Raw genomic sequence first — 24,594 nt, 5'->3', positions numbered from 1 at the left:
CTGGCACTACGGGTGTGTTCAGTCATCCATCTGTCTGTGTATTCATCCCCCCGTGCTCGAATGTGTGAATCTACCAATGTAGCACCATTGCTCAGTCTTTCTGGACTGCCGCGCTCCTCATCAAATTAGAAATATTCACGTAAATCTGCACTAAGCTAATCAGCAGACCACCTAACTATCTGAAGCAGAGCTGCACTTACTAACTGTCAAAGAGCTGCTCTTCAGTCAGTGAGGTGCATCTACTGTGCCAGGCTGGGAAAATGAGACCTGTGACTATTCGATTGCTTCAACAACTTGCCTATAAACAGGTAATTTTCCCTCAGGGGCATACACTATTTTGCATCCATTAGTTAGAGGTTTATCTCATTTCAGAAACAAATTGGCCAGTAAAGTAGCTGTGTCATGTCTATAAATAGAGAATATGTTTTGTGCAGTGTTGGTGAAAGGAGAAAAAAATGAGTGAGTGAATGAGTGAGTGAGTGAAATGGAAATAGAAGATTAATAAAAATGAAAGACAGACGAAACAGGAAGAAAACGGTATAATACAAATGAAAACACACCTGATCCCTAAGACACATGCTTGAGCATATCTTCCAGCTTTTTCTATATGACTCTTCTATTCCCTCTGTGCAGCATGAGAGCAACCTTTCCCATTATCACATTACCTCACTGGATTCCTTGTCACTCACTTGGGTGTAAGTGTGTTTTGTCATTCAAGACTTGTGAAGGTCAGACTTACCTGCCATCTCTCTGCTTGGTCTCCATTATTAGGACTTGTTGTCCTTTCAAGCCGAGCTTAATGGCCTGCCGCTTTTATGTATTTTTTTTTTTTTTTTTTTTTCGTTTTCCTATATTCCTACCTCTCTCTCTCCTCTTCCTCGCTTTCGCTCTCTCTCATTGTCTCCGGCAGCTTGGTGGCTCTTGTGTCTGGCTGCAGTTGCAGAGCAGCAGCAGTCACATACCTGCATTCAAGTGGAACAAACAGGATGGTTGGCTGCTCACAGAAGGTCATCAGCCCTGGGCTGTGTGTGTGTGCGTGCGTGTGTGCGCGTGTGTGCGTGTGCGTGCGCACGCACGCCTTGAATTTGTGCATTTTTTGTGCTTTAAAAAGAGATGAAGCTCTATAGTGGTTCTCATGGTGTTCTCAGACACAATGCAAAGCAAATCTTCATTCTTCAAATTTGACGTTGGTGTCAAATACCGCCGGATTTCCACCGTTCACGATACCAAATTTGATACCAGAATCATAAATCACTCAATGAATGCAATTCTAAAATAGAAAGGTGCTCAGAGAGCACAGACCTACTCCGAGGCAAATAGTCCGCTCTTCTATGATGCGCCAACCCGCAACCACTATAAATGTCAGGATATATGTCCAAATCTATTAGAATCATGCTAAAAATATGCTTCTGCCTAGCCTGGTGAAAGACAAAAAAATAACATGTAGATGAGCCCGGTGATTTGAATCTGCTCCAAAATGTTATCGTTTTTTTTCTCCTTGGTCGATGCTTCACCCTTCCACCTAGTTTCATGGAAATTGGTCCTGAAGTTTTTCCTCTGTAATCTTCCTGACAAACAAATAAATAAAACCACACCAAAAACACAAGCTCCTCGGTGGAGGTTGTAACCCGCTGCAGACACACTGTTCTAACACACAAACAAATGCTCGCGCAGCACGTATATTTGGACAGACTGAACGGTAATAGCGGTTGCACACTAACGCAATGAGCCGGGCCCGGCTCGCGGTACCACGTCGGCCTAAGCAAGCTAACGTTCACTTCTGTCGACGTCGCGTGTTCATGACTTGGTGAATGTCGTCGTCGCAGCTCACGAACAAGAAGTGACATTTCACAACGTGAATATTGGGATGACGCTGACGACGTGAATCCTGGCTGCAGATCCTGGCTGCTCAGATGAGTTGGAGGCGTTCTGTAACTTGTTCCTGGTCATCCATCTCGAACAACAAATGCCTCCATACACCGCTCAGTGGGTTTCTGTTTCCACGAGTCGCAGCAGAACCTTTGGTTCACCTGCATGTTACCGTGTTATTGTTGTTGTCCAGTGTCTCTGGTACCTACTGCATCTACAATACTTTTTCCACCAAAGCAGGTGCCATCATGAATTATAGTTCATAAAGGTGCTCCTATGTCTTTTTTTGTTTTTGTTTTTTTGGTCCTTGCCTCGTGTCACTGTGACACCCACTCACACAGCAGAATCAGAGGTCAACATGAAGCTTTGCTGCTCCGCTTGGTATCCAATCCCACCATAAGTCCACCCACTTGCCCCCCCCCCCTCTAAAAGTGCTGCAGTGAAGGCTGCCAGGCTAATGAATGGCGACACTCTAATCTTTGTCAACCCTAATTGGTGCTGCAGGTTTCATTAAAAGCCGAGTCATGTCAGCTCGGTTGCAATGCGGAAAGCATGTTTATTACCAGACGCTTTGTATTCCCGCATTTGAAGGGGCACGCGTAACGTCTGCATATGGCTGTGTATGCGTGTTATGCTAATAGTGCACATACCTGTCTAATGCGGTACAAAATAATCCCGGTTGATCTCGGGGTTTATGAAGCACGGCTGCGTTTTCGGTTTTCATTAACCTTGCTCGCCCTCAATCCCCAGAATTTCTACCTGTTTACTCTCTGTCTCCGTTCTCTCCTTTATCCCCTCTTTTTTCTTGCCTTTTTTTTTTTCCTTCTTTTTTTAAGCATTTGCGGGATGAATAATTCAATGTAATTTGGTAATATGACCCTGTCCTTCCTTGTACGGAGCCTTGGCACTCTGTTTTTTTTTTTCATGCGTTTTCTATCATGGTTATGACTTTTGTTGTCTCTTTCCCTCCAATCTCATTCATGAATTTCTCTGTCATCTGTATGTGCACGCACACACACACGCACACATACACACACACAGCACACTCCAATACATCACCATATCAATGAGGTAAAGGATCATTTTAGCATGCTGAAGAGCCAGCATGCTACAAGAAGCCTCAGGTGTGATTAAGCCTTAATGCCAGCGTAGCTCAGCAGATGATCTAAGACAGAGTGAAAAATGACAACACTAAAACTAGCTAATCTAATTAGCTTAAAGATACCATGCAGTTAAATAATTAGCCAGAACCTAATTGGCTAATATCAGCGCGCCGTAAAAAAAAAAAAAAAAAAAAAAAATCCGTCTGCTCTGTTCTTTTTCAGTAACATTTAAAAGTAAACACTTCCCAAATAGCCCGCAGAAATCAACGACAACAAGCTGCGTTGCCGCAGCTGTACAAGTCGGCGCACCGTGAAGCTCAGTTGCACTTTTTTGACTTTTTGGAGTTCCCCACCAAATCTCGCTTCCCCGCTTCACACTGATTCATCTACAAGCTGACCGGCTCGCTTTCTTCCCGACCAGCTTCTGGTTGTGCACGTGCTTTAATGCCATTGCTGTCTTTGAAGCCATATACAAACATGCTGCATTCCGTCTGAACAACCACCCACTGCTTCTGCTGCATCCCTTGCTCTCTGTACACACACACACACACACACACACACACACACACACACACACACACACACATATATAGAGACATCCATGCAGTTAGATATGTGGCCCAAGGCAAAGCACTTCTTTCTAATGAGCCTGCTGCCCTCTGTTTCTCCTGGGGAGCCGAAACAGAACTAACCTTGATGCAGCTTGGAAAGGATGCAACCTGCTTACACACATACGCATCAATCGCTGCGCTCGTGAAAGAACCTCATCGGCTACATTCTCGGCGCGTGACATTATGACCAACATTTCATGGCGAACCTCAAATGTAATTTTAACCTAATCCTCGACGGAGCACTTAAATGTCCTCTTGAAAAAGTGAGGAGGAGAGTTACACGTACATGCTCTCGTCTGAAGCGTCTTCGTCGCATTATGGCGGTTCAGAAAGTTGCCGTAGAAACCATAGGCTGCACCGTATGCTGGTAGCGTCAGAGGTTTGAGTTTGGACGGAGATAATGAGCGTGATGATTGTTCCTTTGCTGATGCTTGAGCGAGCGTGTCACACAAAGACCTTATTATATGTCTGCGTGACACTGCGGTCTCTTTCAGGATCTCATGCTGTCACGAATACGAGACCAAATCAGCCATCAGCATAACATGAGCAAGAAAAAAAAGAATAATTCAAAAAATATTTCGTAAAATGTCAAGGACGTTCTCAATGTCATTTACCTGAAACGGGTCATTTTCTGTGTCACACCACCTCGTTCTTTTTTTCCCCCACAAATGACAGAAACGGTGAACTGACATGTCTCATGACCGCGGTCGTTGACCCGCCTTTGTCGTCTCTTTTGCGTGCGTTTCAGATCTGGGCCAATTACGAGGAGAAACCAGTGGAGGAAGTTGTGCACGTCTCAGAGGAGAAGGAACGCGTCGCCAACTACAGAGCAGTATACGTCACCGAAATCACCGACACCCTGCACTTCTACTCCCAGGACGTAGAGACAGGTACGCTGACGTTGCCGTGTGTATGCGAGTGTGAGACAATGCGCGAGATGCAGAAGGAGGGACATTTTATACCTGATAATTGGATTTTCCAATCCATGTAATTTTGGTACAGGCCTGAAGATCCAACCTGAAAACCAGAACAAGAGACGCAGATTAAAATTTTTGTTTTAAAAAAGTACATTTGATCAAGAATACGATGCCATGTTGCAGCGATTAGTCATCATCCTATGCATTTCTACACTAAATACCGCCAACAACCTCTCCAGTCAGAGGTGCAAGCAGCTGTTCTCACTTTTTTATTCCCTTTTAACACCAGACTGACTTTATGAATGAAAATTATCTTCACCACTCAGACATTCACCTCACCCCCTGCTGCAGCACCCCTCCCACCGGGAGAGACAAAACAAAGGACATCCCGCTTGTTGTTACTGCAGAAAGAAAGGGACAAATCACATCCAACTGTTTTGTCACTATTCGCATTTAAGAAGGGAGAGAAAAGTTCGGAAATGGGAAAACTAACAGACATTGGTATTCTTACATGGCGGCTCCCTTTGACGAGCTCTGTTTGTGTCTATGTTTGGGTGTATACTGTGTGTACACACACACACACATGAATTAGAAGTACGTACACTCACCTGCTTATTAACCCTCACTGTCCTAGATGTCAGCAGTTTGTTGTCAGTAAGTCGTCCGAGAAGCCACAGTAACAACCAGGAGTTACTGGCAGGTCGAGGATATGATTGGTCAGTTTACTATTATTTAAAAAGTCCGAATTTCACATGATGTTAACCTGAGTCCATAATTAAACTCCTAAGTTTTCAGACGTTTTTTTTTTTTTTTTTTTCTTCTGATTCAAAGGGGGTTTCAGAATTTAAACCACTTTGTCCTTGACACCAAGAATTTTGTGACTCGATTATTGCCTTACACAATTTCACATTTAGGAGCACACTTGAACCCTGCTTTCACAAACAAGCTGGAGCAGATATGAAGCCTTCATGCTCATCACTGTCTCTTCATCATCTGCCAGTTTGTTGGAGCAGCGGCTTCCTCTCTCTGCAGCCCCCCCCCCCCCCCCCCCCCCCCACACACACACACACACACACACACACACACACACACACACACACACACACACACACACACACACACACACACACACACACACACACACACACACACACACACACAACTGTCTTCACTGGCAGGCGACTGTTCGAGGCCATGAAATTGACTTTGGCCACCTTTTAATTTGCCTCACTGCCATAATTATTTAATTTGCCTTCACTTACTGCCAATCGGAGCCTAAGCATCACGCACACCATAATAATTCAATCATATATGTATGTGGAAAGCGTTGGGCCCTCAACTCTTTGCGTAAACGTCTCATACCTTTCTTCCCTCTGGCATACCTTGAAACCTCGGGTTTTATGAAGTGTGGACAAACAATTTGCCCTTCGTCTTTTGGCCAAGAGCTGCAGATTCAAATCTTAAGCCTTTAAACTGCCTCTGGCTACTTCAAGCTTCAGCTGAGGTTTTTATCGTTGATCAAAATCACGTGTTACTGTCAAGAGGCTGAAATGTACAGTCCATGGCACATGCTCACCTGAAGCCGGGGTTAATGCCTTCAGCTATTGTCAGCAGGGAACAAGTTAAATGCGTTACGTAACATCTAAAAGGCCGTCTGACTTTTGGGAAACATGATGTACTCGAGCTACACATGAAAGTGCGAATCAAAGTGTTTTATTGATTTTTTTTAATTTTTTTTTTGCATATTTCTCAGAAGTAACTTATATCTACAAGGGACCTGGGGAAACGGCAAGATGCAAAGCATTTACAACTTTTTCTCATTAGCAACCAAAGTGTTGCATTTAAAGAAATTGTACACAAACTGCATTTTTTTTTATTTTTTTTTATTGCTGTTCTCAGTGTATTTTGACAGAAGAGCTGTGAGTTATTTAATCTTTTCTCATATAAAGGCTTGATTTTAGATGATCCAGCACTGCTGGGGCTTTTCTTATTTATTTATTTTTCCCCTTTAATTGGTCCGTGTTCTTCCACCAAGAGGCTTATGTGCTAGTTTAAAAAAAAAGAAAAAGGAAATGGAAAAAAAAGTGTTATTCTCATCAGGGAAGCCAAACCTGACCGGTCTCACCTCCTGCCTCCCTCCCTCCCTCCTCATCTCCCTCTCTATCATGTTGTTTGCCCCACCTCGCCGTCCTCTATCTCTTCTTCTCCCTTGGTTTCTTTCATTTTCGCTGACACTCCCTCAAAGCTAAATAAAATCATACCAACCTCTTGAAGAGAACATCAAAGTGTTAGGGCCTGTAAAATCATACAAGCTGAGTGCTTTGCAAAATCATTACATGCCTCAACCCCCACCCCACAGAACATTTCTGAAGTGAAGGAATTTATAGACTTGTATAAGCTTGGAAGCAGAAGCCGGATTTCATAAACACTTGTGATTGCAAATGATGACAGCATACCAGCTCACATAAACAAATAATGACAGAGTGCTTTTAACATTTGTTCCACCGGTGATGTTCCAAAACATTTGGAATAGCTAGCTTTTTGTGCACGTGTTATGATCGTCGTCATCATGTGTGTGTGAAGAAGCACTTCGGCCATACCGAATAACCTCTGGGAAATAATGTCCGCCAAGTAAGGTCCTATAAAGCATCGATTCAGAGCAAAAACTGAACACAAATGTCACACAGCAAGAGATGTGATACGAAAATGACATTATACATTACGATACAAATCTGTAGTCTTCTCGTGGATGAGAGGGGTAGAGTGTAACCCAGGTTGTTTTCTGCAGCCGCAATTAACAGATGTTCCCTAAACGCCTCGCATGGAAGCTATCGCCGGAAGCCTCATTGAAGGTAACTTGAACAAGAGAATAAAACAATATTTCCACAGCTTTGCTTTCGGCATCACCGTGATGATAGGTACGAGGGCATTTACTTAACTTCTATAATTCACAGCTTTTATTGTGGATGTAAAACTAATCATGAAAGGTGGCTGTATTTATAGAAATAAAATGGATTAAAACACAGCTGGGACTGGCAGAGTCGTTTCTCTGTCTGCAGTTAAGCTCCCATTTGTTTCAATCGCTGCTTCAGTGAAAGAAGAAAAACTTTATTGATTTGACATAGGAAAATTAAAGCGCCGCCGAGGCAAGAAGAAGAGAACAAAAAGTGGTGAAATATTCCATGAAGGAGAATAATGCTAGCAGCGAGGAGCATGTGGTAGAAAGTACAGTACTCGTGTTTTGAACAAGAGGAAGAAAAAGGGGTAAGAAAGAATACCCCAGGGAGAATTGGAAGTGATAGATTGGAGTCAGGTGGCCACCGACAGTGGACAACATAAAGCATTAAAATTAGGCAAATTGATAGAAGCATGGAGAGCTTTGAGGCAGTTAGCACCAGTGCAGTGTGGTAATAATAAGCAGCCTGGTGAAAAAAAGATGCTTTAGCCAGAAGAACAATAGAGCGAGTGTATGGTACATCTGTTGAAGTACAACAGAGCAGAGGAGGCAGGAACTTCATGAAAGCCATTAATATTTAGATGCAGTTTCCAAACCATTAACCCCGTGTGGCCGTATGATAGGCGGGGGTGTATTTATTTATTTATTGCGGTAATAAGGCCAGTGCTTATTGAAAAGGCACCACAGCTGTTGTTGCACTTTAAAGAACATAGGTAGGCCCACGAAATCATCTTCATGCATGTCCTCTTCTAAGCAATTCCTAAGCATGGTGAGGGAAATGCGGTTTGCAATATCTTTTATTCTCTAGGGGTCCTCTGTATCTGCTCTGTATTTTACCCCTTTTCCCATTTTAATTATTCCCATTTAATTACCCATAAGTGTGGGGGGGTTTTTTGTTTTGTTTTTTTTCCCCCTTATACGAATATCTTTACACGAGCTCGATAAGTGATTAATTTCACGTTAAAAATGCTTCTTTTTTCTTTTTTTTAAATCACAGAGAAGCTTGAGGGATTTTGGTCTTTAATCTTCAGTTTATTTTAAGGGTCTTTATCTGTTGCTGTATTCATTTATCTCTCATTGTCTCCCCCCCCTCCACACACACACACACACACATTATCTCTCCTTCGTCCTGCCGTCTCTCTTCTCTCCCCTTATTTTCCTTGTGTGTGTTGCTCTCTCTCCGGAGGCTATATGTAATTACTGTCAGAGGGGGACCCGCATAGATCTGTGTGACCTTGGACACTAAGAGACGGAGGCGACTTCAGGCACAGGGGAAGGAAGTGCTGTGCAGAGTTGTCGTTTTACCACCATGCTGGAAAGTCGACATAATTCAACGACTTGCTAAATATAGTCCTGAGGCCTTTGTGGATGTGTAACTGTAATGGCTGCATCCTGAATATTGGATGCTCGGCCACTTTAAAAAAAAAAATTTTAATCAAAGAAACGTGCGGGAGGATCAGCTTCCCTAAAAACTGAAGAAGTTGTGCCCCAACTCCATCGTACGGTTTAGTTGAGGAAGACTTCGAATAAAGCTCAGTTGCATTGGTATCGATGTGTTTGTCAGCTGTATTGCAGTACAGAAATGCCAGTGTTCACATCACTGAGCGACAGAACTGCATGTCTCACAGGAACTACCCTCCTGAGATGGTCACAGTGATGGCCATTATTGGGCTGTGGAGCTGGTTCTAAATAAACTACAGTGGCCGTGTATTTAATGAAGAAACCTGTCACCCAGCAGTTCGCTGATGTGCTTTTAATCGTTTTTGGACAACGATGGAGCTCTACGGCACCGACAGATGAGCCAAGTCGGGCTTTGGAAGCACAGATAATGCTTGGTTTTGGTCTTTTCACAGGATGTCGACAAAATTTCCAACTCCTTTCAGATTTCACCGATTATGCACCATTTCTTTGTCTTGTTTACTTGCTATTAGCATGTAGTGTGGAAGTGGGACACAGCCACAGAGGGGAGTTGTTTTTTCATTTGGCTTCTCCATTCACCTGATTCCTGTGTACCGCTTGTCTACAACACTCGGACGTAATAGCTCCGATCTGCCTTGGCTTTCCTGGCCCACAGATTGTATCACTGGGCAACTTTACTGTAGGGTTGTCGTTGCCTAGCTAGCGGCCCTCCCCCCTGATTTGGACTACACTCCGTTGTCACCTCCACGGCACGGTGTTGCCGGGCCTGGCCCCGACCAACAGACACACATTTTCTGCTCACCCCAAGCCTCAGCTGCAGCGCAGTTGGCGGTACATCCTGTCTAGTGCTTGTTTCCTGGCACCCATACAGACTCATAATGAGCGGAGTCGTTCCCCCCCCAACCAGGTGCCACTCCGTCCACATTATTCACACTTCTACCTTTTACACGCAGCAGCTGTTCATCACCTAATGATGCTGGAACCAGCTACTGATGGAGCAATGCAGGCAGAGAACACTTCTCCTTTTGGCTAGACTTCAAACCAGGGCCCTTTTCTCTCTTTTGAAATTGAACTCCATTACTTTGAAATGTTTTCGCATGTCTTTGTTTTCTTTCGTGCTCGTGGAGATTTTTTATATTGGATTATTCACTTGTCCCTTCTGTGTTGATTTCAGTAAGAGAACACAAGAATTACCGTACCAATTCATATTGATCAGGCTGAGTGGCCCATTAATTGGATGTCATGTCAAGGCAGCCAAGTGATGATTACATTATAGAATAGAGCTTATTAAAAAAGACAAGGGTGCACATTTCGAAATGGTTATTGCAAGGCTTGCCTGAACTATTTATTTATTTATCATTTTGGATGAAATGTCTCTCTGTGGCACTGTGGGCATTGAGCCAGAGTCAGCTGGGGATTGAGATAATTAACTCCTACACCAGAGCGTTATGACACTAATTTTTTTATTTTATTTTTTCAAAAGAATGTGAGAAAGTAATTTTTTATTAATCGTGTGAGTTCTCTGTTGAACAGTCTAATTAAGACAATGAAGTAAAGGAACTAATTGTGCAGTGCAAAAATGAACTCGAGTTTTCAGGCAAAAGACCACAAAAAAAGCATCAAAGTGCTAAATGTGACTATTGTAATAACGATTATGATGAACAGTTTAATAGTCCTGTCAAATTAGAGGAGATGGACTGTAATTGCTATAGTGTTCTCCAAATGTGTATGCAATCATATCCAAGCTAAAGCTGCTTGTTTGCAATACCATATTAATTTAAATATTCAATTCTGTCTAGTCTTAGAATTTGTTGCCATGTAATTAGACCGTACTGTGTCTCAGGCTGAAAAAAGAATGGTATTTATTTCTTTGACGCCTTAACCCGGAGTGCATCCGTATATCCTCGTCCATCTGCCTTTTATGTTTCATGTTTAATTTATTTGAAGTGTGTACAAGGCCGTGTTCGACCACATACCTACACCGTACCAAGTAGCCAAGGCAGGTGAATGAAAGTTGCAGCAGACGCAGCGGCCGACGCTGTTGTTTTTCACTTTCCCAGCTCCCTGCCACTGCAGCAGATTCAATATTTAGAGGTCAGACCCTGCCTAGATGATCTCCCCACCCTCCCAAAGCATTCATTATTAAATCAGATATGCAACTTAGCCTCTAAAAGGTCAGCTCACCTGTCGGTTTGAGGCGGGGAGGGGCTTTTGAATTTCAGATGGAAAATAAGCGTTTTTGTCCGCACTCTTCACTCTCCTAGCAACCGTGATTTGCTCTAATGTCGATGTCTGGGTCCGTTACCTAGAGCTGAATGGCGCTTTTCACAGTGGTGAGCCACTTACGGGTCCAAACAGGGGTTCTCATTAGAATTGGCCAAATGCACAGAAACGCGTGGACGTTTTGGGAACAAGGGGCCATCTTCCGAGTATATTTGGACTCCTCACAATCAAATCAGGGCACGAGCTGCAGCCACCGAGGCTCGATAGGTGGCAGAGAGAGGAGCAGGAGAGACGGATGCGAAAAGGAGAGCCGCAGATGCTTTCTCTGTTTAGATTCTTCAGTGATGGCTTTTCCAATTACAGAAACAGTAATTTGCTGTAAAAGGCTCCAGACTGCCGGGAAGGGCAGAATGGAAGAGGGTAATTGGTGGCGGTGGAGGGGTATCGCATGAGATATAATCCATAACCCTGTCTAGTGGGAGTGGAGCAGCATTAGTCAAGCAGGGGGGATCATTTGTTTTTATAGCGGCCTCCTTCAACGCTCGGCAGATGCTGACACCACTTTAAACATCACTCAGGAAAGGGAGTAAATGGCCTTTCTCTTGTCTTGGCTCCCTTCTTGTCACACTGTGTCTCTAGAAAATGTACAAACATCCCCAGGTGAGCGCTGGTTCTTTGTTGACCAAAGGGGTGTGTGTGTGTGGGGGGGGGGGGGGGGGGCGGGGGGGGGGGGGGGGGGGGGGGGGGGGGGGGGTGCATTAGACTCATAACAGCTGTGCGTGTGCGCGCGTGTGTGCGTGTATTCGCTCCCTCCCAAGCCGGTACCTGCTATACTGAGGCCGTGCCTTTGTTGTTTGTCATTGCGGACTCTAACCTTTAAAGGGATGCCTGCATGTCCCGAAACGCAGCCATTCCTCCACCCCAGAGGATGAAGCCCGTCCGAGCCTCATGCATAGTTAACACTCCAAACGAACAGGCGAACAGCTAAAGCGCCGCGCTCTGCTCAGCCGCCGTGAATGTCTCCGACGGGAGCCGATGGCAGCACCCACGCGTCCGGCCAGGAAAAGGGCGCGCAAAACAAAGGGAAGTGCTTTCCCAGAGGAGCCAGAGAACGCCGATGCGGAACATTTTTTTGTTCGTCAGTTTCAGTTAGATTGCGTCTCTCTCTTCTAAATGTTGCCTGCCTTCCCTCCCCATCCCCCCCCCCCCCCCACCCCATGCATTAGAGTCAATTACAGCTAGGTTCATGTTTCCGGATCCTTTCCAAATCGCTCGTTTCTCCGGCAGTTGTCCTTTTCACAGATGCACTCCACTTGGACTCTTAATTCCTTCATTCTTCTAAACCAGGAAATTGGAATGCTTTCATAAGCAGCCGTTGCTCTCTTGGCCTCTGCCATATTGTGATTATTTACCTTTCTGTGGTTTAATGGCTTTCGTAAACAGCTTAATAGAATCCAGTAGAGCCTTGGGATGTGTGGTGAAAGGCCACTTGATTCACTGTTTTCATTGCTTTTTTTGTTACCCCCTTGTTTCTGCTTACACACCGTGTGCCACAAAATAATCACATGCGATCATAACCAACCTGTAAAACTGTTGTCCCTCTCTCCCTCTCTCTCTCTCTCTCTCTCTCTCTCTCTCTCTCTCTCCTCCCCCCCCATCCCCCCCCTTACCTTCTCTATTGTTTTCTTGTTTTAAAGCCTAATCGCTCCCTCGTACTGCGCTGGGCATTCAAAATGTAATTATATATGATTTACAAACAGCTGCAGCCATAATGGTGTATAAACAAATTACAAAATGAGGGAGAGGAAGAAAAAAAAAAATCAGAGGAATAAAGAGATGAAGACGGAAAGAAATTGGCCGGCATCAGACACAGTCAGTGGTTTGGCTGCTTTTTGGATCATCGCTTTGGCTCTGCCTTCAACACAAAATGAGCACTCACGCTCGACATGGTTTACCCCTTCTGCATGCAGATATCTATTTGTCTTTATGCCAACATTAAATAGAAATCTGCCTCTGTAATGCAGTGTGTCCTCGCCGTACCTCCTTCCTCGTGTTACTGTTCCTATTCACTCCCAATTTCACTGGGATGCTGCACTTCACTTGCGTAAGGGTTCGCTCTATTCGCGCCAGATGGCCGATTTGTTTGTCTCCGTGCTCACCTGCAGCATGTAAAGTTTATTTTAGTTTCCTTCCACTCTGATTGCAGTCGGTGTACAGTCTTAATCGTCGCTATGTATGTGCAATTCCTTGCACGCACCTGGTTTTTCTTTTTCTATTTATTTCTTTGTGTTGTGTGATGTGCATTTTGACACCCCGTGAAAGATTCTCTCCGGACAATCCGGGACTTAAACCCGGACATTTAGATAAAGCGTTTCTGATAATCCAAGATCCAAGAGGGCCCCGCACAGCTAATTAGACCTTTAAATCCCAGCGCAGAGTAATACTAATACACGAGTTGCACTCTGCATACTAAATCAAACACACTTTGGAGTGTGGGGATGTGGAAATGCATGTTATGAAATGCTCAGAGGCAAACAGGGAAGACAGGTGTATGAATTAAAGGGGTCAGTTTACTCTTCTATCAGGAGGCTGCCCGAGTCTAGTCTGGACTGAAGCTGTCAATGTGGCAAGTTTAAGGAGCTGAAAGTGAAGAGAAAAAAATATATATATAACCAAATTACAAAAAGACAGCATCAGTTTTTCTAGGAAAATAATGAACAAGAATTCCCATCAGTCAGACTTTGATATGGATCTTTTGTTAAAGTGTGACAGGAATTCACATGATGATTCATAACGTGTCCTTTGACTGCACAACCCCGTGTATCAATCTACCATGCACAAAGTAAACCTGTGAAACAGCATAGAAAAGTCCAAGTTCCTTTTCCTGAGATATCAGGGAAAAAAAACAAGGGACTCTGAACAGATGCCGCACCAAACAGCAGAGAAAATGAAGGTGACAGGCTGTAAAAAGCCCATCAGCACTATATTGTAGATATACTTTTGGGATTGCACATGTCAGATCAACAGTTCTTTACCCAGTCTGTATAAAGACACTCCTCCTCAAGCCGTGAATCCTGTAAAGTGCAGGCTTGTACCAAGCAGAGATTTGACGTTCATATCAACTGACCATCAGCAAACAAGGAACCTTCTCACCGTGTGAACGATCCTATCATCAATATTGTAAATACCATTCATATGAATAAAGCCTTTTCAATTAAATGCACACACATACAGACCAAGAAGGAGGGCACACACTAACTTTTTTTTAATTAGATTAATAAATCAAGGAGATGGCTGACTGTGACGGCCGTAGTTCGCTGCCATTCTACAAATTCTGCACCAAGCCACAGCGGCAAAAAGCTGGAGTATAATGATGCAACCACACCCCCTGTGTGTGTGTGTGTGTGTGTGTGTGTGTGTGTGTGTGTGTGTGTGTGTGTGTGTGTGTGTGTGTGTGTGTTTGAGGCAAGGTGCTCGGGAGGCAATTCATCTGACATGTTTTCTAAAAACTGCTTTCTCTACAAAACGCTGAGGACGCGTCTGTTTGGTGTGTGTGTGTGTCCGTGTGTGTGTGTGTGTCCGTGTGTGTGTGTGTGTGTGTGTGTGTGTGTCCGTGTGTGTGTGCCTGTGTGCAGTAATGCTTCTCTTCCCCTCACTGCACTCATCAGCAATCGGTGTAGCAGTGGGTGGCCAATGAGCTGTTTGGACACCCCTACCCCTGACCCCTCCCAATCAAACTGAGCTCCCAGCTTTTCCTTCACACTCTTAAATCCCCCTTTTTATCCTTTTCCTTTGGTGTTTTTTTTTGTTGTTGTTGGGTTTTTTTTTCCTCCCAAGTCTGACATCATGCAAATGAAGGTTTCCTGTCTGCTGTTGGTTGGCGGCTGCCTGCCTGTCTCAGCACAGATAACCGTGGGAAAACACCATCATTATTTATATTTTCTTGTTCTCCACAAGCATAAATAATATTAGGTGTTAATGACAACTCACAGCAGCAGTACAGAAGTATAAAGGTGTGCACAGTGCCTGCCTCCAAGCTGTTGGTTTGATAGTAACATGCATAGTAAGCAGGAATTACAAATTTTGCACACACACACGAGAAAAAAAAAAAAAAAGAAGCAGGTTAGTGGGAGATAACATGTCGCTGCAAAAAAGTGGTTCCAGTGAAACCTGAGTTTTCATCCTAAGAGAATGAGGTTTCTTCTCTGTCTTGTTTTTTTACTTAAGGCTGGCATGCTGTATGTGCATTACCGACAAATCAAACGGCAGATTGAATGTTGTTTTGTTTTTGTTTTGACTGGATTGAAGATATGTGAGGAGATAGAACACAGTGTTTGTTTTTTTGTTTTTTTTTAACCCTGTGTACATAATTTGAATTGTACCATTTTTGACACCAGCTTTGTGCCAGTTTGTTTACTTTTTTATTTGTAACGACTACAAAGGAACAAGGTGTAAGAACCGAGTTGGATATACATTTTTATTCCACTGTATTAATGTCTATAACCTCGTATAACGCGGAGAATAACTCTTTTACCAGCATCCGCATTTTTTAAAAGTGTTCGTGTTATTTCCTTTTTTACTGGCAGATTTGGATGCATCACTACAACTTTAAGATCATTTCTATGTCCCTCATCCCTGCATGAAAAGCATTTCTGACCAGTGTCACTTAAGCGCATGGTCAAGTAGCAGCATTTGTCCAGAAGAAATCAAGCTTTGAGGTTTAAAAACGTCTTTTCTTCTTGAGGTTTAAATATGCAGTTAATGCAGAAGTACAGCAAATCCATATTAGTGTAACTGCTGTTATAAAACTGTATGTATTTAAATATATACAACACTATCACACCAAATACGTTTTTTTCCCCGTTTACTGCGCATTGTATGAAATTAATTTATAAGAAAATATTCATGGCTTTATTTTTTTGAGAGCATCCTTACTTTACCTTTTATTGCCTCATATATTTTCACATCACTGAATATGTAATTCGATTTTGGTTTGGCCTCAGTTTGCTTTTCTATTTTGTGAATTCATTTGGTTGAAGATGCCCCATTACCCATGATTCTGGCCCCCCTTCCCACAACTCCCCCCCCCCCCTCCCCTCGCACTCCCCCACACCCCTCCAGGTGGTTTATTAGTGAAAATGGCCTCTAAAAATACCACCATAGAATTTCATGTGGGCCACTTTACTAAACTAGCTGCTGCAATTGCTTCAACACACTTCATGCGGCTGCACACACAAACACGCAGCCACTTGGAACACTAAATAGACGCGTGTGCGTAAACATACTCCTCGACACGCAAACAAATACTCCACATAGTACACAAACATCAGGAAAGTGTCTCTCTCTCTCTCTCTCTCGAAGATTCACATACTTGGTGGTGTTCACAATCAGCTCCCCAATTGCTACTGATGGGTGCAAATAAGGCTGCCACTTAACTGCAGTCATTGGATCCATGAAGCGATGGCTCACGATCTGATTTCTCTTAACTCCCACCGTATCGACAGCCACGTTCTCGCCTTCAATCCTCCATAATAGGTTTGCCGCGCATGATGTAATGGCTTGATAGGGCACAAAGGCCCGTTGGGAGAGGCGACTCGCTTGACTCTTTAGGTCCGTTTCTCCCCGGGATCAAACCAGCAATTGGTTAACAGCTACAAAAACCGCTGATCATTTTTGGTTTCAGTCTCGAAAGGGATTAACATGGCTTTTAACCTTTTTATACATTTTTATAAGTTTTTTTTTTTTTTTTTTTTTTTTTCCACTAAGATGGGTTTGTATTGTTTTTGTCCATTTGAATCAAGGCAGGGATTCAATTTAACTCTTAACTACGGGTCTTATTATACTGCCGCAGGCAACAAAGTAATTAATTAATTCATAACACGAGGCAGAACAATTATTAGGAGTAGCACCATCGTTCGTTTACAGGCAGCATAAACAACCCTCGGGCAAATTCGCAGTCAGTGTCTGCATGCAAGAAGCACAAGCGTGCTTTGCAAAGTTGCGTCAGACTGTCTTTCATTGATATTCATATGCTTATTGAGTTGCTCTGCATGGGGCAAGATACAAGTGTGTTCCTTTTCTGATTCTGCCACCTCTGTCAATCACATACAGCCAACATGCAAATGAGAGCAAAGAAGCTTGCACCTGTGGAGAGACGAACTCTGTAGAGAATTAAATGGGATTTTTAGATCCATTTTACACATCAAAGTTGAATATTTGCAACAACTTCTCCGAGGAGAGCGGAAACTCATTTTATTTTGAGGTAAAATGGAGGAAACGCAGCAAAGACGTCAGTGTCAAAGTAAAATGGGCTACAGTGATGTAAGGAAATGCAATTTGAAGAAAAGAACAAAAACAAATCACACTCGATTTGTAAACTGAGTTCTTGCGTGTTCCCATCAGGAGGCCAGCTGGAGAGTCTGATGGAGACCATGAGAGCAGAGATCGCTGCGCAGCCGCCTGTGGAAGGATCGCACGTCGCGCGCCGAGGGGACTACTGCATAGCCAAGTTTGCCGACGGTGAATGGTGAGAGTTCCTTTCACTTCTTGTATTCGACAGCCTCACATTAGCTTCAGCACACTAGCAACACCGTTGGTCTCTAAATGACCATTTTGAAACCCTAACAGCTCAGAGCAGACGGAGATGTTTTGAATCACCCGATCTGTATTGACACTGATACTGACCCCCATGAAGAGGATGGGGTGTCAGCCACATCCGATTGATCCACATTAAAAGTGGTTTATTCATCAGTGTCATGATACGGTTACTTATCTACGATGGGTCACCGACTCAATATTAGGATTGTTCTACAATCTCTGGTGCTTCATATTGTTTTTTACACTAATGAAGGCCACATATTGGTACTCTTACCTGATAGCTTGTGCTTTATTAATACTGGATAATATCCGCTACAACTACTAGGAAATTTCATATAACGTGGTGATGCACATACGTGCTTGTAGTTAGTTTTTGTTTTTTGTTTTTTTCTTCTTCTCAGGGGTAGCTGACATTTCATTTGTACCTTGTCTCTATTTAAGCCTGTGATGCGTTGACTGCAGACACCCACAGGGTGTAATTAGCTCGCTGCCACTTCTCTGGCCCTTTAGAATCAGCAGTTGCTTGACAGTAACACACATACACACCTCCTCATGTAGTGTCCTCACTGGATGTTGGAAGTTTACAGATGGTCACAGGGACAGATAGAAGTCACAGTGATCGAGGGAGGGAGAGAGAGTCTGTCAAGGTGACGGAGAGAGGGGAAAAAAAAAAAAAGCTCACGAAACTGATTAAAAACCAAATGTTCACCCGACACAGGTGCTGTCCTTTCATTCTTCCTTCCTTCCCTCATTCTTCTTAGCCTGCTTTTTGAGGGCAAAAATAAAAGTACGTTTCCTGCTCAAGCCACCAAAATAAGTCTGTGAGCATTTTAAACAGGCCATCTGCTGTAAACCTATTGTTTGTTATTTTAAAAAAAAAGAGAAAAGTCAGTGAGTAAAACAATAATTCTGCTCCAGGTGGCAAATGTCTACGATTTTGGTCTTTTTTTCTTTCTTTTTTTTTTTTACCAACCCATATTATTCAGAAAGCTAATTACGTTCATGTTTGCATTGTTCTGTGTCCATATTTTGGTACTCTGTGATGCATGTGGAATGTCGAATCGTTTCATTCGGGGGCTAATTAGTAATCCGTCGCCTTTCAAGGCCTCTCAGAACGCCACAGAGTCAAAGTGAATAGAAAAAGAAAGAAAACGCCTCTTCATCAGTCACTCACACTCGGTCTCTCGCTCTTTCTCATCCTTGCTCTTGTCAGCAGTTAGCTTCTGTATGAATTCCCAAGAAGGATCGGGCCATTACTCGGGCACTTTATTCTATTTTTATTTTATTTTTTTCCTTTAATTTGTCACTGATTGGTACGTCCTTGTAACATCACATTTATTTCCATTGAAATGCAGAAAGTGAAACTGCTGGGTTCTGTGATTAGCGCTTAATGCACTAAAGTTATTTGCTACAAGGCAAAAATAGGTTTAAATTTCTGACTTTTATTGCAGGGAGGCCTCTGTGGAATTTTCACAGCCCTGCCATGTCCTGATAGATCCCCTCTCTCTCTCTCTCTCTCTCTCTCTCTCTCTCTCTCTCTCTCTCTCTCTCTCTCTCTCTGCCCTCCCTTCACTCCCCCGGCCTGCTCGTCCTCTCCCCCGATCACAACAGACAGATCCTCCAACACCTTCTCCCCAGGGAAATAAGCACAGAATCATTTACTCATCTCCTTTTCCTCTTGTGCCCTCTGTCTTCATCTCTGTTTTCCCTGCGCTCTGTTTTCTCTCTCTCTCTCTCTCTCTCTTTCTCTCTCTCTCTCTCTCTCTCTCTCTCTCTCTCCCTCCCCCCACTCTCCCCCACCCCCTCTCCCCTTTGTCTCCGTCTCTCTCTCAATTATGCTTCTACTGCTGCAGGTACAGAGCCAGAGTGGAGAAAGTTGAGTCACCGGCAAAGGTTCACGTCTTCTACATTGATTACGGCAATGTGAGTAACTTTGTCACCGTGAATTTGTGTGCGTACGTGTGATTAAGTGTTTGTGGGAGGTGTAAAAGAGTGCGAAGGTTGCAGCATCATCATTAAAACATGGTGACATTAGTAAAGTTTTGCTGAGGCCGAACCCACAGCCGGAAGCGGCCGAGCATCCGAAGGGGGGGGGGGGGGATTTATCTTCTTGCGTCTCCTCAGTCACCAGCTGTTTGCTTATTTCTATGTTCAAAGAAGCCTTCAGTGTGCTTTCAGCTGGAGTTGTTTTGTTTTCTTTTTGGACAAATACAATGCCCCCTTGTTTGTTTTCCTTTTATGGTTATGACTGAAGCAAATACTTCAAGTGAGTGGATTATTTGTATTCCTCTCATAAGAATGACAAAAACAGAGCTCCCCTCTCTCTAGATGTGTTGTTATATTATTATTATTATTTTTATTTTTTTTTATTTTTATTATTATTATTTTATTTTTACTCTGTCATGACGTAGGCACTACATCCTTGTGAGTGTGTTATTGGGCCTCTGCCCACATGCTCACACAGGCTTGCATCACCAAGTGGCTCATGCAGCCTCACACGCACACACACGCATACACACATATCCCACCGTTCAGGAGATTTCTCGTGGTGCAGCGGAGCAGCGCAGTGTGTGACTGACCTCAGAGTGGGGGACAGATCGAGGTTTGGCTGGCAGATGCGATGCATACTGGCATGTTGCTGAAAGTGTGATTCTCCGAGGTCGACCTGGCACACAAAAAAAAAAAGAAGGGAAGAAAAAAAAATCTAGCTGATATCTGCCTCATATTTTGTAGTTTTGCATCATTTCAGGTTGAGTCAGTGTTGCCTTGATTTCGTGCCTCTGTGTCACGAGCTATTAGCTGACAGTGGCGCCACCTCTCTTAGGTACAGGCCACTACCGGAATTATTATGTGATCATTAGCAATCACAGCAGAGCACTTTTGTCATTCCATTTTTAAAGCTCACATTTACAGTGCTGTCAAAGTCTAACGTGGCATCAATAAATCTCAACATTTTGCCCATCATAAATGTTCAAGGTATTCTCTTGTCTAGACTGTACAGTCCAATGAACACATTAACCTCGGATATGGGGGTCATTAAATTAACTCCCCACTTCTAACAGCTGCATTTGTCTGACTTTCCATCACTGTGTAGCCTTATGGCGATCAGTGATTGGCCATTGCTCACATGGGCTTTTACCCGTCAGGATGTGTCAGCTTTATTGCTTCATAACATTGAAATGCAGCACACAGTTCTTCTAAATGTAGTTTTTTTTTTTTTTTTTTTTTTTTTTAACTTGGGAATCAAATCAAATTACAGCACTGTAGGCAGACTGCCGTATAGCACTGTAGATTACTATATGGCCACGACACAAGCTGTAACTGCAGGTAATGAATTCATACAATGTGATTCCTAAACCAGAGTTATTGTCTGTCCCGCTGTTTTAAAACAAGTTGGAACTCTTTGATTAAAACGATCAATATCTTTAAGCACTTGTGACTTCTTTTTTTTTTTTTTTTTTAATCTTGACGAGTCAACTGTAAATTGGACATCTGTTGTCGTCTTTACTCGTTAACGTCTAGCTAAGCTCGAGATAATTGAGCTACATGCAAGGGGCCTCAGTACTGGTGTCGAAAAAGCTGTAAAAATGATTATAAAGTGACATACATGCAGCTGTTAAGCTACAAAATGGCCTCCGTCTTTCTTTTCACAATTGTAAGCTATGATGGTTAAAGTGGCACGCAGAATGCAGAATTGATGAAGAATTAAAGAGAACTAGAAATACATTACGAGTTTCAGGGTGGTTATCAGCCTGAGGACGAGTTGCGCTTTGTTTAAGGCCGTCTGTCATTTGCAGAAGCATTTTATTCGAGAGATGCACGCCGTAATGCCAAAAACTCTCCAAATGAACAGTGATTACAAGCTGTCAACAACCTTCTTACCGGTTTCTGTTTTTACGCATCTGTAATGTAACTGAATTTCCAAAAATACTGAACTGTAACTTACTTCACAGTATTTGCACGAAGTATTAATAATACAAAAACAAAAAACAAACCTTTGTCTCCATATGATCAACAACAGAAAACATCTTAAAACCTTTTTCTATATCGGGTCTTATTTTTGTCCCTCTTTCATCCTCCTCCAGAGAGAAGTTGTGTCGTCCACCCGCCTGGCTGCCATACCTCCTGCCTTCAGCACCAGGACCCTGCCAGCACAGGCCACCGAGTATGCCTTCGCCTACATCCATGTCCCACAGGACGTAAGTGCGCAGCGAGCAGATGTGTGTCGCAGCTCAAAGCTTGAAAATTAACTTTGAGATATCAGCTCCTTCACTCATTTTCTGCCAGCTTTTCAAAGTTGACTTTCCTGGCATGAAAACTGTTTGAGTTTCACTTATCACGCCGGGTGATGAGTCTGTAACTGACAGACAGGGTCCGGTTTTCATTCCAGACAAGTGTTGGTGAAAATTATGCTCGTACATATTGTATGCTGCACATACACACACACACACATCAACAGAACATTGACAAATTCATTGATTTACTTTGTTGCAGAAAAATTTTAGAACAATTGACTTACCAGCTGATATGTTGTTTTATGAACAACTTGGAAAAGTATACTTCATTTCTTAAACAAGGCTGGACTCACACATCTAGATAAAAAACCATCCGTGTGTGTGTGTTTGTGTGTGTGTGTGTGTGTGTGTGTGTGTGTGTGTGTGTGTGTGTGTGTGTCCATTGTTGTCCATCTGGCAGCGGAGCAGCATTTTCTGTGTTTTTCTGCATCCTCTTGTTTACATCCGCATGTGTTTACTCAACCTCTGGTGGCCACTTGTAGCACCTGTTTGTCTCTCGCTCTTGCTCTCTCTCTCTCTGTGTGTGTGTGTGTGTGTGTGTGTGTGTGTTTTTTAATATACAGTACGCACAATAGTACTCACAATAGGCGTGACTTGTTTAACTTGCTGCTATTTTGTGCATCTATTTGAAGTGAATGCTTTCTAATGCAACAGTCTTTCAATAAATCCTGCCTTGGTGGTGTTCAGACCCTTTTTGAAATGGTTTCAAAGAGGTGTGGATTCTTTGTTATGGTCCATTTAGAGGCTGTCGTGTATTTATTAGTTCATTTATCGGGCTTTACGTGTAGCGGTGTAAACCATAGGTGCTCCATTTTTGGTTTTGTTTTTGTTTTGTTTTTTGTGCCAGACAAAGCGTCCTGCGTCACAATGACGACCGGCAACCAGCTGTCATGTTACTAGTTGCAGCACGACAGCGTACTGAATGTAAAAGAGTTTTTAATATGGTCATTCTGATAGTTGTTGCTTATTTAATGTTGTGTTGTGTTTGAAAATATAACTTAAAAATGTATGATGGAAGTATCAATGAGGTAAAACATTACCAGGTAATCTCATGAGTCGGGTGATGAAGTGGCCCATCTGTTAGCCCAGGGGACGCAGGCATAACCTACATATTCCAGCCCCCCACCGCCGGGGAAACAAATACACACACAAACACACAATTATTCACGTGTTGGAAGCGGACACGCACTTTCCACCTGTCCTGTTTACCCTCCCTGTCACTCTGCACCTGTTCTTTACACTTTCTCTTTATTTCCCATTCACATGTTTGCAGTCTGTTTTTTTGTTTTTGTTTTTTTTCCTGAAGCTTTTTACAAGGTCACTCACACTGACAGCACACTGGCCCACTTGCAATGCACTTCTGCTGCTGCACACAGAAAACGTTGTCGCCTTTGTCTTGCAACGTGCCACTTGATGCCCTCCACGAGGTGTCTTGTCTTCACAAGTCATATTATGGCTTCATAGTCGCTCTTAAAAAGTTCTTTTCAAAATTCAAAATCATTTTACTGCCGCCCGGTGCCATTTAATAGAATATTCCATAAAGTTACAATATCTTTTAAAAAATGTCATGATCCCATCACACTCGCTGTTCTGCTGTTTTAAAGGAAAAGACACTAACGTAAAAAGGCGTTCTTGTAACTTGGCAAAGGACACACGGGGTACGTTATCAAATCTCGCTGCAGCAACAACTGCTCCAACAGTTGTAGCAGCATTTAATCCAGTTTCATGATGAATGTCATGAACCTACAGCTGCCTGCATTCACCACATCCTGCCTTTTCTTTAGTCTGCCTGTTCTGCTAATTAAACTGTTTAATTAAACAGTAAAGTGTGCACATGAAAAAACAAATTCTTTAAAGAAAATGCCAGACTGAAAAGGCCCGGCTGAAATAGACACTCTAATACCAGTGGTTTCATGACCATTGAAAGCCTGTACCGTAAAATCTGCAGGCAGCAAGAGATTGCTTTTTTTTTTTTTCCTAGATAAAATTGCAAAGTAAATGTCACCAGACAAGTCTGATGAATATGTTCCGAGACAACACAACCACCCTGTCCCTTTCACAATAACATATTCGATTATCCACAAGGAAAAAGTTTGCTTTATGTCGAGACAAAATGTAACCTTGGTGCATCAGGGAACTTTGGCTTCCATTGTGAAATGAAAAATGGTTTAAAATTACTGAAATTTTGCTTAAAGCAAGGTGCTTCGACATCAGTACAGAACCCAAAGTGCAAATGCAAACACTTTGAGCGAACATTCAAAGTGCTTTAAAACGGTCTGCTCTCCATACAGGGTGGATAAGAACGGGTCGCCGAGAGGCTCTCATTCATTTTACATTGTCTCTTCACAAGTGTCAGTGCTTTCTTCTTCCTGTGTTTTCTCTCTCCTTGTGTGTTCGCTGTCCGTCTTTCCGTCCCCCTCCCCTCCTCCGTCACAACCCTCCCTGCCTCCCCCTCTTGCCCTGAGCTTCCCTGCAGCGCCTGTGACAAGTTGACCAGGGGGAGAGCGGGGACAAAAAAAAAAGGCCCTCAGTTTTGTGCCTTGAACAAGCTTCCCTACCCACACTCGCTCGCGCACACGTACACCAGACACGCACCTACCCAAG

General features: G+C 43.2%; 1 protein-coding gene across 1 annotated transcript in view; it reads left to right on the top strand.

The window, feature by feature from the left end:
• The window catches only part of snd1 (staphylococcal nuclease and tudor domain containing 1), a 169,609-nt gene that overhangs the window by 130,332 nt on the left and 14,683 nt on the right, over window positions 1-24,594 (top strand). Inside the window, exons 18-21 of the mRNA XM_069164812.1 lie at window positions 4,332-4,473; window positions 17,501-17,624; window positions 19,549-19,618; window positions 21,781-21,894. Of these exons, the coding sequence (XP_069020913.1) occupies window positions 4,332-4,473; window positions 17,501-17,624; window positions 19,549-19,618; window positions 21,781-21,894 (450 nt within the window). The remainder of the gene's footprint in view (window positions 1-4,331; window positions 4,474-17,500; window positions 17,625-19,548; window positions 19,619-21,780; window positions 21,895-24,594) is intronic.

The sequence above is a fragment of the Embiotoca jacksoni genome, unplaced genomic scaffold (genome assembly GCF_022577435.1).
Source record: "Embiotoca jacksoni isolate LCO1_2020_lvr unplaced genomic scaffold, fEmbJac1.0.p SCAF_32, whole genome shotgun sequence".
NCBI classification, from domain to species: Eukaryota; Metazoa; Chordata; class Actinopteri; family Embiotocidae; genus Embiotoca; species Embiotoca jacksoni.
The sequence above is the reverse complement of the archived record's forward strand: the minus strand, read 5'-3'. Positions and strand labels throughout refer to the sequence as shown.